This window comes from Selaginella moellendorffii, unplaced genomic scaffold, assembly GCF_000143415.4.
Source record: "Selaginella moellendorffii unplaced genomic scaffold, v1.0 SELMOscaffold_109, whole genome shotgun sequence".
Classification (NCBI taxonomy): Eukaryota; Viridiplantae; Streptophyta; class Lycopodiopsida; order Selaginellales; family Selaginellaceae; genus Selaginella; species Selaginella moellendorffii.
Genome location: NW_003314370.1, coordinates 198,401 through 213,841, shown reverse-complemented (window position 1 = coordinate 213,841; position 15,441 = coordinate 198,401). Strand labels below are relative to the sequence as shown.

Genomic DNA, 15,441 nt, shown 5'->3' with positions numbered 1-15,441 from the left:
TATCTCCTTAACTGGGATGGTCTCCAGGTCTGGCTACTCTGGTGAAATCGATTGAGATAGCTATTGACTCTCGTTGCCTCTATTTCTGAAATGACCAGGAGTTGTTCCAATTCTATTCTAGATGATTAGGCATGTGGTTTCTAACTGAGATGGAATGGAAAAATGTCCGTCTCTTCCTCGCCATAGTCTAGAGCTCTGCATCTAGTGCCATGGCCAAACCTCAATCGAGCGCCATAGTATAGAGTGATGCTTGGAGCAACCCAGTCCCAAAACTAATGTCCAACATCCAAGCAGTGGTTTTCCCCCTGCTGCCTACAGATAGATATGAGCAGATCGTAGTGAAGGAATAAAGAAACAAAATACTGAAGAGTACAGCCATACCTGAAGATTTCTTCTCTTTTGTGCTGATCTTGGCCAGCAACGAAAAGAAAAGCTAGACCATATATATGTGTGTGTGTGTGTGAGGAGAAGTGCAAGCTTCAAAGAGTGAGCATTAGATTCACAAGCAAAAACAGATACTAGAAATTTGTCGATCAGCATTTCAAGATTTAGAGGTGCGTTTAAGGGGAGAAAGGTTCCGTCTTCGCCTCTCCAAAATCTGATGAACTTTAAGCTAGATCACTCATGCTAAGCATTGCGGTCAAACAGCTCACATTGAGGACTAGGGCAAGCACATGAGTTAAAAAAAAATTTTTGTTGTTGAATGATGTGACATTGGCACAAAACTGAGTGGAGCATCGTAGCACTCGACCTTTCCGGACAGTCAGAGACGCTGAACTAAAGAAGTAGATCATAGACTGACAAGTTGGAGGTCTCAATCGCCGTCACAACTTCAAGCTGTCTGATGGAACGTCAATTTGTGCATGAGACATTTCTTTTTATTTTTCTCCCTCCCTGTACAATCGCCGGCTAGTCATGTGATAAATAACCTTCAGCAGGACGGCGTTTCTCAAAAAGCCATGGCCTCAAAGGATTCTGAGCAGGTGAACCTTGCCGATGCTCAAAAGCTGTGGAAGGCATTGCAAGGTATTCCAGGTCTCAGCGATGGGGACGCATTCATCCATTTCCTGCGCATTTTGCACTTGGGGATGTTGGTTCGCCAGGCTCCTATTGAGCATGCAAAGAAGGGGCAAGTGAGCGATGTGCTGTGCTGTGGAGTCACGGAACAAGGAACAAGAGTTGTGGGTGCTAACGTTCGTTTGAGGATGGACATGGCAGGGGGTAGACCAAATCCAGTAAGCATCAAGGATGTGGAGAAGAGGCTGGGAGTTCAAGTCTCAGCTTTTGATGATGACACCCATTCCAGGCTCCACTTGGCACTTCTCGACGAGGATAAAGAGGCCAAGCCCAGTAAGGGCCGCGACTTCGAGAACTGTGCGGAGCATGCTGTGTTCGAGAAGCTGGCACGAGTGAATGAGTCGGCTGATACAACTTACGCCGTGCAGAAGCACCAGAAGAAGAAAGGCGAATCTAATGTCGTGTGCGTCAAACGATGTGTAAACTGTCTCAAAGCTGGAGGTGCAAGTAGTAGCAGTGAAGGACCTTTCGGACAGACTCCACGTCTGGGAGCCATAGTGACGGACCATGACAGCATCGCTGGCTTAAGTGTTCCCATCAACACCATGCCCGTGATGGTGTTTATCAGGTGAATCTCCCGCTGTTTGTACGCGTTCTATATATGCTTTTGTTTATACAGGTCTGTGTTTCGCGCTTTGATGGAGAGTGAGCGTGCCCGTGTACTCGGGCTGTTCCCGTACCTCCAAGTTTGGCACGACCTCAGCATGAGCCAGGCTACACCATGTGCAATCGATGGATCTGATGAACCTCCGCGTCCAAAACCGAAACACTAATTGCGTATATGGTGTGGTATTAATTCCATAAGGAAACGTGTGAAGTTAATAAGTATATAAGCTGTCCTAGATAAATTTCCTTGATTATACCTTGGTCACGCTCTCTCCAAAAATTCAAATCATCAAAACGAACCTGGAAACTTGGTTGCAGATAAAAATAATGGAAACTCTGTATGTGAATCGCTGCGGAGAATTCGACAATGCAGCATGTCAGGTGGCTACGCTCAGAGCAAGCAAGTTACGGAAAATGTAGAGTGCAAATGCAATGCTGGCAGCATACATATGGCTGAAGCCAACCGAGCCATGCTGGCTCGTAACCTCTTCCTAGACCATTCTCATGCTATGCCCTGGCTGGGCATAAGCAGAAAGCTATATTAATCTTCCAAGGGAAGGATGCTATGGTCTTTGTGCGCCTGTTGCAGCCGCCTGAGAAACCTTCCAAAGTATGACAGCCGACATCCACATTCAACCGAATTAGTTCTGCATGCTCGATCTGTTCGGTACAACACGACTTCTGTTTGTTCCCAAAGGATATCTATGCCTGGGAGACCCTACCCGCCTCCTGTACAAACATGCTGGCCCAGCACTAATATGTCCGTGATGCTCGAGAAGCAGAAGCCAAATGTGCTCACTGCTGCTGCTGTAATATCTGTCTCAGTGCATTTGCAATACGAGGAACCGTTGCCGGCCATGCTCGTTTCTAACTGTGCCATTTGAAGCTGAAACACCTTCTTTCCCAACCGGGCTAAGCAATCCGGTGGTTCTATCCGCAACAACCTCAGGCGTGCCGCCAGCTGCAGTACCCTGGAACAAGATCAGGAGAGAGAATTTATAGGGGTATGTACATGGTTAACTGGGGAGCTGGAACACCATAGCCTCAATTGAGATTCTTCCGCTGCGGCGAAGTATGGATTGACAATGCACCAGATGCTCCATTCCTTTGTCCAGCACTAGCTGTCACAGCTCTGTGGATCCGGCTGGTTCGAGAACGCCTTAAACAACAAGTCTTGGCCTTTGCCTCACGAACCGGTTCGAACTCACTGTTGATTGCTGCGAACATAGAGATGCCAAGCGACTCTCAGGCATCTTGATCCTGGAGAAAATCGAAAGTCAAGTTACAAACCTATCCAAACAATTGGATGAAATCGAACCTCAGCCCAGACGCTGCTGCTCAAATAAACTGTATCCCAGACCAGCCGGCTTCAAGCTATTGCTCCGCCCGCCCCAACGATGGCGCTTTTAAGTGAAGAAGTACGGGGTCCGATTAGAGCCCCGAATACGAATGAGAATGAGAAGCGGTAGCAGCGCTCGTCGCTCCGCAGCCATCCCTGAAGAACCCTAAATCTCGAATATGGCGGATCCTGCTGCTGGAAGCGGCTGTGCTGTGTCCAATGCTGGGTGCCTTCGTGTCCTGCCCAGAGGGTCACCGTTTCAAGATCTGCGCTTCATGCGGGCAACAAAATAAGGCTGGTCTTGTCTCTCTACTGACATGGACTTGAGTGTAAAGCTCCTCAGGATTCGTCCGATTGTAGGATCTTTGCTGCTCATGGAGCTTGCTGTGCTGGTGCAACTATGGGTGACCATCAAGCAACAAAAAGAGAAGCTGGAGCAATTCTGGTGAATGCTTCCAGCTTGCTTCCTTTGTTCTTCTCGAAGCTGTGAACAAGACAGTGTAAGCGGCGTGTTTGGATGCTAGATTTGCTTGGTACTTACACTTGTGCGATTTAGGTTTGCGAACTGTGAGCTTCGTAGCGTGAGATTGAGGTGAGTCATCGTACTTTTGTTCTCGAGACCTTAGATCTTGGCGTTTTTTTGCTCGCGTCCAGCATGGATGCAGAAGGAGCGGACCCAGCGATCAGTCAACTGACAAGTCTCAAGGATGATCTCAAATATCCTGGTATTGAAATAGAAGACGATATGACTTGTTTCGTCTTGTTGCACTGTGTTGAAAGATCACGCTGACTTGACGCTGTTTGCAGATCCAAACTTACGGCCCGATAGCACTAAATTCAAGAGAGAGCTGGATGCTCGTGCAAAAGAAGAAGTGGAACTCTTCTACGTACGTTGGAACTCAGACGTTCTCATACCGGGTATGTCAGGATTGCTTCGCTTATCTTCTCTTTTCCGCTTTTTTTCTAAATCACGAGTCCGCTTAACAGCTCGGTTCCCAATCTCAACTTTGCTGAGGCTTCTGCAAGCCGCCAGCACGGCCCTCCACACCACGGCATCGCCCTCCACTGGAGAGCTTCCTACGAAACGTACCATCTCCTCGATCGCCCGAGAAGATCGACCATGCACACGTAGTACTTCGCAGCGGGGGCGATCCCATAGTCGCTCCTCATCGACACAAAGCTGCAGTGAGCGTCCTAGAGCCCGGCGTGGCTACACGCCGAGAGGACGCTGACGAAGTTGATGGAGTTTGGCATGGTGCCGGATCCCATTTGCATCACTCGGAAGAGCGTGAGAGCTCGCTCCCGTGGCTCTGTTCTTGCAGCTCATCCGCTAAAAAATCTCTCGCGCTTCCGCAAGGCTGCCACACTTTGCATACATATGAACGAGGCTCGTTCCGGTGGTGACGTCCGTCTCATGGAGACCATCCTCCGCAAGACAAGAGTGAATGAGTCTGCCGGTCTGCAGGAACATTGGGTCGTAGCAAGCCTTGAGGAGTGTAACGAATCCGATTTTTCCAATCTTGACACCCTCGAGCTGCATGACAAAGAGCATTTTCACTGCATCCGACTGATGCCCATTTTGGGCATATGCTGAAACAATTGTGTTCCAAGACACTGTGTCTCGCAAATACATTCTATCAAAGAAAGCTCTGGATTGGTCGATTTTGCCGCATTTTCCATACATGTTGATAATCGCATTTGAGATTATCACATTCTTCTCCAGCCCAGGATCCGCTATTATTTTGTGTACCACAATGCCCCCTGCGAGAGCGCCGTGTGTGGAGCAAAGATTGAGCGCTGTCAAGAGGGCGGTTTGATCCGGGAGAATTCCCTGTCCTCCATGTCGTCCAGCAGGCCAACAGCCCCTCCGATCGATCCACATGAGCCGTGAGCCGTGATGAGCGCGCTCCACGAGAGAGAGCTCCCCTTACTCGCGTCAAGGCTTTGGTTGGCATCGTCCAAATGCCCGCACTTGCCATACATGTCGATGAGGTGACTCGCGAGACGCCCATCCCTTTCAAGGCGGCCCAGACGGGAGATATGGGCGTGGAGCTTCCTACCACCATCGACCAATCGCAGGGATGTGCAGGTGAGGAGGAGATGGATGAGCTCTTCCGGCTCCAGGCAAAGATTAAGGGCATACGAAAACAAAGAAGAGAAAGAAAAGGAATGTAGAGAGTATCAATCCTAGTGCCTCTCGCATGCTAATTGAGCGCTCTAGTAGACTTGGTGGTGAGATTTTCTCTTTGTCCCGAAAGTTTTCTCTCGCATCCCTGGAATCCTTCCATCTTTGCGATTTCTCTCTCCTTTTGCGATTTGTTTCTAAAACTTTCTTTTGTTTGCAGGTGCCACCCTTTGTTTTTCTCATCGTTTTGATTAACAATGGGGTCTACCTTTAGGAAAGATGCCGGAAAAATAAAGTAAATAACTGTTTTATCATCTGTCTTATTGAGAAACTATCCCAGGAAACATAGACAATTATTCAATGGGCGAGTTTGACTCTACATTTGAAATAATAACTCAAATGATATAAGAAGGAAAAGAAAAACATAAAGAAAATGGCAATTTTTCTCCTCATTATCCTAGCAACATTCCAGGTAACTCAAGGCACCTCCATCACAGGCGCCAACACAACACAGAATCCCCGGGAGGCCAGCGCTTCGACTCTGTCATGGGAGTAAGCCCTCTCCATCCTCGCCGACGCCATGGCCTTCGTCCAGCTTGGCTTCTAGTATATGAGCCCCGACACACCCAAGAAGGAGATTGACACCATCCACTTCACAGTGGACGACATGCCTGGGGTGGCCTACGCCATTGGTGTGGAGATCCATCTCAGCGCACAGTTTGTTGCTACTTTCACTGGAGACTTGGTTTTTGAGCTCCTAAGCGTCTTGTACCACGAGATGACTCACATTTGGCAGTGGTTCGGCAAGGAGGGGAGCCGGGCGCCACAGGGACTGATCGAGGGGATTGCCGACTTTATGAGGCTCAAGGCTAAGCTAGGCGTGTCGACCAATGGGTTTGTGGGGTCGGGGAGCCACTGGGACGAGGGGTATACCGTGACTGCACTGTTTCTAAACTATGTCAACGATCTCCATCCCAGCTTTGTGGCAGAGCTTAACAAGAAGCTCTATGACGGGTGGAGTGAAAGTTACTTCCAGGATCTGACTGGAAAGAGTGTGGATCAGTTGTGGAGCGATTACAAACAGAAATTTCAATGATGAACTTTGTTTATAGATTTTGTCTGAAGAATGGAACCAAATTGTCATTATGAAATATACATCAAATAGGAGTCTTAGATAAAGGTAAAATTAAATAGCCTTTTAGCTATTATAAGCTAAATTTATAATTAAAGAGTTTATAAAGAGTAAATTATTATAATTGAATACTTTAGATGATTTTTTGGATTGCTTAAGCAAACCTGTAATTTATAAATATATTTATAATTATTGATCAATTAGATTATTCAATAATAATAAACAGGAATGACACTATTATAACCAAACATTGCTACATGCAAAGTGCAGCAAATGATTTTTTTATTAAAAATGCAAAATAATAAAAATTTTAAAGGTTTGTTTAATATTCAAGATAATATACTTTAAAACTAAAGCATTAGTGTAAGTAAATAGATTTTATATTTGTCTTTGCACAACTTGCCATGTGGCAATCTTCATTATAATTGTTTTCCTATGCTCTCTCTATTTTATAGTTAGTTAATTATTATTTACTTTTTGAGTTTCTAATTTTTCATGTAGTTTATTATCATGAAGCTTGGTAGATAAAGTGATTAGAAGCAGTACACAATAAAAGAAGTCTTACACTGTATTTAATCTCACCAAATTAAATAGTAAATATTTGCTAATGATTGTTACAATTTTTTCCTTTCTGATCATATATATTAATATCCATTGCATACAAGAGAAATGATTTATCTCATGGTCTTTCTTTTGCATGATTATCTGTGTTATTGAGAAATTATCCCATAAAACATCGACCATCAATAGGCTGGTTTGACTTTGCATTTAAAATAATAACTCAAGTGAGTAATTGCTTAAAATATATATGGCCTTATAGAAGTTTACTGTTCATTTCAGCAGCTAACATTTATTAACCAGTTAATCTCTTTCGAAGAGTGACACTATAAAACTTTGTTGTTCTAATGGACAAGATCAAGCTCACAATGGATGCAAACAAGCACACTCCAGCCATGACAAAGAAGGTTGTTCTGTAGCAATGTGGTCCATGGCAAAGGAGCTCATCACCATCCAAACTTCCATTGCTCGGTCCAAGCTTACTCTCGCGGTCGTATAAAACTCCTGCCACCCGGACGGACAAAACATAAGTTCCCAGCGCCTTAGCGACGTAAGTTACATTTTGGAGCGTCCCATAGAACCTGAGCCCGAAGATCTCCGCTATCATGGTGTAAAGAACCGACCACTGGCCACCGATTGACAACCCAATCAAAACCGAGCCGTAGAAGAGCGCTCCGGGAAGCCCAAGAGCGATTATCAAGCTCCCAAGCGAGAGAAGCAAGAGAACCAGGCACAGGAAGAAGGGCCTTGCGACGCCATAGCTGGCGAGGCATATATCCGAGATGAAGCCAACGCCAACGCCACCGATGAAGTCCCAGATGCTAAGGAGGGCGATGAAAGTGTTTGTTCCGGCCTGGGAGTAGCCAAGGGACGTTCCAATCTGGCCGAAATTGTTGGTCACGGTTAGCACAGCGCCAATGCCACAGGTTGAGGCCACGAAGATGAGAAACATGTCGATGCTACAGAGCGCCTGGAGGATTGTGAAATCGTCTCCTCGCTTGACGGGCGATCCTTTAACGAAGAAGATCGAAATGTGCGAGGCGATAGCTGGAGCAGCGGCGTCTGCCCCATGATCCGGACGATCTACGTGTTGATAATCTGTTTGAGGAGTTTCTATCGCTGCGTTCTCCACTAGATCAACATCAACTTCTTCGCGATGGCGATGCCGGAGGGTTTTGGATTCCTGTCTCAGAACCACAAGAACTGGGATGGAGAGAATGATCAGCATAATGGAAAAGAAGGCCTTGATGATCCGAGACTCTAGGCGCACGAAGTGCTGGAGGATGATAATAGCCATGAGATATCCAGCCAGGATCAAAGTTACTGACACGAAGACGAAGAGCGTTCTCGAGTCATTGTAGCGGCCGTCGAGTGGGACGGATCGAATGAAAAACGCGAATAGAAGGCACAAGAGCGATGGAAACCAGGCCAGCAAGAGAACGAATGAATCGTCACTGTGAGAGAAGAAGGCCTGGTAAAGCAGCGTGAATATCGCAACGCTCAATCCCTGCGTACTGTCGAGAAGACTAAGAACCATGCCCTGGTTCTTGGGGAAATTCTTGGCACAGGCCACAAGAACAGCGGTGGTGGTGAAGGCTGCCGATGCGCCGATCATAAAGAGATAGAAGCACAGTTCCCAGACATGGGGGTGTGCGATTCTCTGCGTTGTAGCCAGCCATATCGTGAAGTATCCAGCAAAGTTTAGCGCAAATCCAAGGAGGAGCACGACCCAGGGCCCGGTGAGATCATAGACGAGGCCGGAGAGAATCCCGACGCTGGTGCCAACGTCCTTAAATAAGCTTATGGTGTTGATATTTTTTTGGTTGTAGTCGAGGGACAGCTTGAGATGCTGCGAGAAGAGACTGAAATTGTTGAGTGATCCTCCCGTGGAGATCATGAGGAAGAAACTTGCCAATGCAACCATCCATCGACTGTTGTAGAGGTGTTTGATCGTCCCAACCATGATCCTAAGCTAAACTTTAGATTGAAATAAGAGCGGAGAGCATATATTTAAATATGGATGGAATTCAAATCGAAAGAGAACATATTCACTGTCTTTCTTAGTTTTCCTACGTCCCTTCCAGAAAGAAAATGTGTCCAAGCAGCACACAACAAGGACTGAAGACCAGGAAGATCTGCAAGATGTAGCTCTAATTTTCAATCTTGGCATTTTTTAATCCATCAGTCTCATGCTTGACAACTATCTATTTATGTTATTTCGGTAATCTCGTGACTGATGGATGTAGAAAATCGAAGCCGCGATGTCGGCTCCCTCCTTCGCTGCTGCTGCCGGCTTCGTCACTTACTATCCAGAGTCTCGAAAAAGAAAAGACGTGATGTTTTAAGGAATTGAGGCGATGGCCACGTGGGCTGCCACCTAGAAAGAAGATCTTTCGCGGCCACCAACTTGGACTTTAACATCATGAAAATCAACTATATAAACCCACCAATTCTATGAATCTCGTTCATCTTATTTCCTCCTATTTTGTAGCTATGCCTTCCTTTGTTGCAAATGTCAATCAGCAGACTGATGTTCTTCCAAAGGGTGTCAAAGCTCTCATGGATAATGGCCTCGTTACCATTCCTGGCCGTTATATCAAACCTCCCAGCCACCGAGCTGTGAAGCATTTGATCGTTCCCGGAGTGGAGATCCCTGTGATTGACATGGCTGAATTGGAGAGTGACCGAGAGAAATTTGTTCAAACTTTGTGCAAGGCTTCGAGTGAATGGGGCATCTTTCAGGTATTTTGATGTGTACCTGCTCAAAAGGATCATTCATAATATGATGTCACATGCAGGTGATCAACCACGGGATTCCTGTTGCAACCATGCAAGGCATGGTCCATGGAGTGCTTGAGCTCTTTGATCTTCCTATTGAGGAGAAGATGAAGTATTATACAGAGGAGGTGTTTGTGCCCGTGCGGTACTGCACGAGTATGACACCTTCTCAAGAGACTCATATGGAGTGGCACGATCACTTCCAGCACTACTTTTCAAACAGGGAAAAAGAGCATCCATGGCCGGAAAAACCAGCCTGCTACAAGTAAATGAGCTTGACTAATCTGGATTTCATGAGATTGCTTGGTTTCTTGGATATTGCAGGAGGCTCGCTTCCAGCTATGTTTCAAGCGTGAAACATCTGAGTCAGACTCTGATGTCTGCTTTGTCTGAAGGACTCGGGCTGGATTCAAACTGCCTCGCGAAATCGTTTGGAGACTCAGAGATGATCTTGCGATCAAATTACTATCCGCCGTGCCCAAATCCCGACCTTGCTCTTGGGATGAATGGCCACACCGATAGTGGCGGTTTGACAATCCTGTTTGAAGATCAAGTTGGCGGACTCCAGGCCAGGAAAGGTGATCTCTGGTACGACTTGAAGCCTATAAAGAATGCATTCATTGTGAACATCGCTGATCAGCTTGAAGTAAGTGACTTGGATTGATTTTAATCATGGCTTTGTTCGTTTCCATGCCAGATTTTGAGCAATGGAAAATACAAGAGCATTGAGCACCGAGTCCTTGTCCAGCCTGATCAAACTCGTCTCTCCATCGTGGCATTTTGCAATCCATCACGGGATGCTGTGATAGGACCCCCTGCCAGAACTTATTGATGAGCAAAACCCGCCACTCTACAAGTCAACCGTATACCAAGAGCACATCACAAATGTGTACACAAAATATTTGGATGGCAAGCATTCACAAAAGCTCCAAATAAATTAAACCAACGAGCTGTTACTAAAATAAATAATACAAATAATAAATCTTAAGATTGACATGACAAGGGTGATGTTTGATAAAATGCCATGCAGAAGCTTAGTGTTGTGGAACATCGCAGTGTCAGCCTATGCTCAAAGCAGTGTGTTGATCGCGCAAAGTTTATGCTTGATCAAAAGAAACGTAATCTCCTGGACTGCTTGATGTCATCTGGCGCACAGAACAGCTCCATTAATCTTGTGAATATCATGTTCCAGAAAATGCCTTTCTGCAATATCGTCTCCTGGAATGCTGTTGTTGCAGCAAATGCCCAACTTGGATACGTTGAAGAAATGAACGTGCTTTGATGCGGATCCATTTTCGTGGAACTCGCTACTTTCCGGGTTTCCTCAAGCGGGGCATCTCGCTCAAGCCTTGCAGGTCCAAAACACTGTGTCATCTCATGGAATGTAGAGCTCGTGGCATTTGGGACGAATGGCTGCTTGGAAATCCATGCCTGAGAGAACCCCAGTATCTTGGAACACCATGATCGCAGTCTACTGCCAATTCTTCTGCTTGGATGAGGCCAGGCTTGCATTCGACAGAATGCTGCAGAGGCACGTTGTGTCATGGAGCTCAGTGATCAAGGGGCTCTCTAACTGCGGCAGAGCGAGTGAGGCCAGGGAACTCTTTGTATCCATGCCCTCTCGTGATGTCACAGCATGGAACGGGCAGCTTGATAGTGCCGAAGAGGTGACAGACAAAATGTCGTTTGCCGCCAATGGTGTGATTTTTCGTCTGTTTCCATCATTATTGGTTTCACAAACTTTTGAACTTTCCACACTTGAGTCTTCAAATCAAGCACCATTTTCGTTTGTCCATGGAACATAGTGAACTCATCATCCAGGTAAAATGGGCTTGCTGGGATGAGTTCACCACGTATAAGAAAATGATGACATTTCTTTTCTTCCTCTTTTACAAAACCATCAACACTTTTTACCAGTGGTAAGTGCATATATCTCAGTGATGAGCTCTCCTCTCAACGAAACTAATCCCAAAGTACTATACCAGTACTCCTCCGACCTTTCCAATTTCCCCTCAAGCACAGATTCACCAGTTTGAGGCTTATAAACCTAATGACCATTTTCCCCTATGATGTGTTCAAAATCAGTCCATAATATCTTCTATACATTAGAACCCCAACCTCTTTCCACTACCTGCTGTATAGGCATAAATGGTACCAGTAAAAAAAGATATCCAAAAACTGCTGCCCAAAGTTCTCAGGTTGAATCCAATCCAATACTGCATACTTCTTGGCAGTGTGGTAGCATCACTGAACTGGATGGTATCAAGAGATTATTTATCACCAAAGAGACCGCTTCCATGTAGTACCTCCACAACACCCACGCCACTGGAATGCTTGATGGTGAAACTGACACTTCAGGTGGGAGAGAAAAGGTTTTTTGCGATCAGAGCTTGCCACTTTTAGGATTGACGCACACCTTCTACTTTCCACTTTAAGAAACAAGATAGAAGCATTACACCTTTGTCTTCCTCGCACCTAAACCACTTTTAAAATACTCTTTAGTTATTCAGGTGAATTTGTTGGTCAGTGACGCTCAAGATGGCTTTAGTTAAATAATTATGCAAGCGATCCAGCGCTTCTTCGGTAACCAACAAGGCGTTGGAATCCTCGCCCCGACTTGGTCATAACCGAAAAACCCACTTACTAGTGCTTAGCTCTGAGTGGACGATGACGATGAAGGTGATACTCCAAAAAGCTAATACTGGCAATATTCTTTAAAAATTGTATATTCTACCATTGTGAGTGCATGGAAAGGGAATACAGAAATGTGCATATTAATTAGCCCAAAAACCCTAGTTTATATACAGGAGCGAGTGGTCCGGATTGAAACCAATCCAACAGCTACCAAAATCCCACTACGCTAATATTAGTATACGGCATCGTAGCCATACATTTGGCCCTCACATCATCCCCTCCTCTCGGAATAATGGAAGGCTGTCTGAGTTCTCTTGTAGATGGGCCGGGATCTGGAGGAACGTCAGGAGGAGGCATGGATGGATCTGTAGACGGTATTAATTGCTCCTGATCCCTTTGTATGAAACATTTCAACCGTTGCACATGCACAATCTCTGGAGGATTGACCTGCTGGACATCATGCCAAACTTCATAAACTTGTGGTCCAACTTGCCGCAACACCCGATACAGTCTTTTCCACTGCGCAAGGAGCCCCTTAGATAAACCATGTACTGTAAAATGGGGAAAACGGACTAACACCAAATCATCCACTTTGTACTCTGCATGTGGACGATGATGGGAATTGTAGCACCGTTGTTGTCCCACTTGTATGTGGTCTAAGTGTTCGGCAGACTCTGCTCGAACAAGTGGAAGAATGCTTGTCAAATATTGATCCCATGACTTAGCATCAAGAGCTCGTGGCACTCGTGAAGGTAAACCCAACTCCGTTGGTAATATTGGATCATGACCATATAAAAGTTTATATGGTGAAGCACCAATACTTTACACCCCTGTGACATATGCATACCGAAGAGACAACAAATAACCATCCCAATCCGAATGCTGAAAGTTCACATACTTCGCAATCATCCCTTTGAATGTCCGAATGAGCCGTTCCACCAGACCATTTAATTGTGGATGATAAGCACTCATGAAAGTGTGACGTATCCCCAACCGAGACGTCAAAACATGAAATGCTTTATCCATGAATGCGGGACTATTATCCAAAAGAATCTGCTCTGGACAAAAATGCTAGAATACCACTTGATTGAGGAGGAAGTATCTAACAACAGTTGCAAAGGCACTAACAAAAGCACCAACTTTCACCCAACGAGTTAAGTAGTCAGAAGCAATAATAACATACTTATTGTTAGCAATCGACCGTGGAAAAGGTCCCACAGGATCAAACACCACCAACTCAAATGAACGGGAAACTACAATTGACTCCAACTGTCTTTCCACAACACGAGGGGGACTATTACGAGCTTGGCACCAAATGCAACTACACACATACCGGATAATATCACGCTGCATCTCTGGCCAATAGAAAGACCTGTGCAGCTTCTCGGTTATATAACGATGTCCCATATGCCCACCTAGAATAAGAGAATCATGGTAGGCATGGAGAAACCACAGAATAAAGACAAAAAAGCACCACCAGCCATAAATGATCATTAGGATCCGTCCCCACAAAATAAAAAAGACTGTCTTTAAGGTGATATTGATAATGTAAATGCCGGAAAGGCAAGTCATCAACAAGTGATGCAGGATTCTCAAACCCATCTCGAAGCCTTCGAATCCATGACTCAATCTTTTGAGCCTCGCGAACTTCATCAAGAGAAGGTAGATCTTGCTCCGCGTCTTGTGGACATTGAACATCAAGTACAACAACCGTTAATGACACAAAATCCTCGTCTAGAAAATCTATAGATGCTGGAATAACAGGTTTGTAAAAAACATGAGAAGAAAGTGAAGAAGGAAGAGGAGCTCAAGAAAGGGCATCAGCATTAGCCATAGAACTCATTGGGCAATAAACAACATCAAAATCATATATCTGAAGCTTCAAAGCCCATTGAGTAGTATGACCAACCAGATTCTTCTGTTTCAATAATGAAGTAACAACAGCATGGTCACTTTCAAGTAACGTTTGAGAACTATGTAGATATGCATGAAGTTTCTCGAAACCCCAAACTGCTGCTAAACACTCCTTCTCTGCCGTAGAGTAGTTCATCTCTGCTGGTTGTAATGTACGGCTTATATACGCAATGGGATGGCGCTGACCAGACACACTCAAGCTCTCTTGCATCAATACACATCCAAGACCAATGTCAAAAGCATCCACATGCAAAATAAAAGGTCGAGTGTAGTCAAGATATGCCAAAACCGGAGGAGTTGTTAATAGCTCTTTGAGATCCACAAACGCTCGCCCACAATCTGGAGACCAGATGAAAGATGATGTTGATAACTTTAGCAATGCTTGCAACAGTGTAGTTCGATCAAAAAGATGATCCACAAAACGACCGAGATATTACACCTTGCCCAGGAAGCACTGCAAATCATTCACACACTTCGGAATAGAAAACTTTAGAATAGCCACAAGTTTGTCAAGATCAACTTGTAAACCCTCATGAGAAATATGGTACCCAAGATAAGTTGTGTCCTTGGACCCAAACACGCATTTTGACCACTTCAGGTTTAAACCAACGTTGCATAGCCGATCTAACACTTTATAAACATCACGAATGTGCTCCTCCCACATCCCTTCCAAGTGGATCAAGACATCATCAATAAAGTCAGTAGTCATCTTGGCATATCGCAAATAACCTCGTCCATCATCCGTTAGAAAGTTGCTGAAGCATTGTTTAAACCAAACGACATCACCAAGAACTTGTACAAACCAAATAGTGTACAAAAAGCAATCTTAGAAATATCTTCTTCGGCCATCGATACTTGCCAGTACCCAGAAGCAAGATCTAGCGTGGTGAACTAATGACTTCACTCCAAACAATCCAAGAGATCAACAGTGTGAGGAAGAGGGTATACATTTGGGATTGTCACTTCGTTTAATAGACAATAATCGATATACAAACGAATACTCCCATCAGGTTTCATCACAAGATGAGGTTCACATGCTCAAGGACTTCACGATTTCCAAATAACACCCTTCTCCAACATTTCTTTGATGTTTGCATGTAAAATCTTAATCTCCTTGGGTGACCGACGACGAATAAAAACCTTAATTGGACGAGCATCCCTGGTTGGAATTGAATGATGTGTGGCAATCTTGGCCCCGGATGATAGGTCAAATTCAAAGAGATTAGAATACTCCTTCATGAGCCGGTCAACCGCTACAACACAAAGATCATTAGAGGG

General features: G+C 45.1%; 6 protein-coding genes and 1 long non-coding RNA gene across 7 annotated transcripts; 4 read left to right on the top strand and 3 right to left on the bottom strand.

The window, feature by feature from the left end:
• The first annotated feature begins 895 nt into the window (after window positions 1-895).
• Window positions 896-1,935, top strand: LOC9662428. The gene is made up of 2 exons (XM_024664349.1): window positions 896-1,645; window positions 1,697-1,935. Exons 1-2 carry the CDS (start codon window positions 960-962, stop codon window positions 1,848-1,850), a joined length of 840 nt encoding a protein of 279 aa, XP_024520117.1. The 5' UTR covers window positions 896-959; the 3' UTR covers window positions 1,851-1,935.
• Window positions 1,936-2,519: 584 nt separating this feature from the next.
• Window positions 2,520-3,058, bottom strand: LOC112342468. The gene is made up of 2 exons (XR_002990983.1): window positions 3,002-3,058; window positions 2,520-2,943 (listed from the first exon to the last, which is right to left on the bottom strand). It is a non-coding gene; the product is annotated as an uncharacterized LOC112342468 (long non-coding RNA).
• A 447-nt stretch (window positions 3,059-3,505) lies between these two features.
• LOC112342467 lies at window positions 3,506-4,277 on the top strand. The gene is made up of 5 exons (XM_024664350.1): window positions 3,506-3,522; window positions 3,579-3,614; window positions 3,677-3,747; window positions 3,830-3,940; window positions 4,010-4,277. Exons 3-5 carry the CDS (start codon window positions 3,678-3,680, stop codon window positions 4,252-4,254), a joined length of 426 nt encoding a protein of 141 aa, XP_024520118.1. The 5' UTR covers window positions 3,506-3,522; window positions 3,579-3,614; window position 3,677; the 3' UTR covers window positions 4,255-4,277.
• A 75-nt stretch (window positions 4,278-4,352) lies between these two features.
• LOC112342453 (pentatricopeptide repeat-containing protein At3g09040, mitochondrial-like) lies at window positions 4,353-4,904 on the bottom strand. The gene has a single exon (XM_024664298.1). The coding sequence runs from the start codon at window positions 4,902-4,904 to the stop codon at window positions 4,353-4,355; it is 552 nt and encodes a 183-aa protein (XP_024520066.1).
• An 853-nt stretch (window positions 4,905-5,757) lies between these two features.
• On the top strand, window positions 5,758-6,243 carry LOC9662427. The gene has a single exon (XM_002990506.1). It carries the CDS (start codon window positions 5,758-5,760, stop codon window positions 6,241-6,243), a length of 486 nt encoding a protein of 161 aa, XP_002990552.1.
• An 889-nt stretch (window positions 6,244-7,132) lies between these two features.
• Window positions 7,133-8,800, bottom strand: LOC112342452. The gene has a single exon (XM_024664297.1). It carries the CDS (start codon window positions 8,798-8,800, stop codon window positions 7,133-7,135), a length of 1,668 nt encoding a protein of 555 aa, XP_024520065.1.
• Window positions 8,801-9,773: 973 nt separating this feature from the next.
• LOC9631539 (probable 2-oxoglutarate-dependent dioxygenase At3g111800) lies at window positions 9,774-10,897 on the top strand. Its single transcript, XM_024664296.1, has 4 exons — window positions 9,774-9,856; window positions 9,940-10,261; window positions 10,313-10,417; window positions 10,646-10,897. Exons 1-4 carry the CDS (start codon window positions 9,774-9,776, stop codon window positions 10,895-10,897), a joined length of 762 nt encoding a protein of 253 aa, XP_024520064.1.
• Window positions 10,898-15,441: the final 4,544 nt, after the last annotated feature.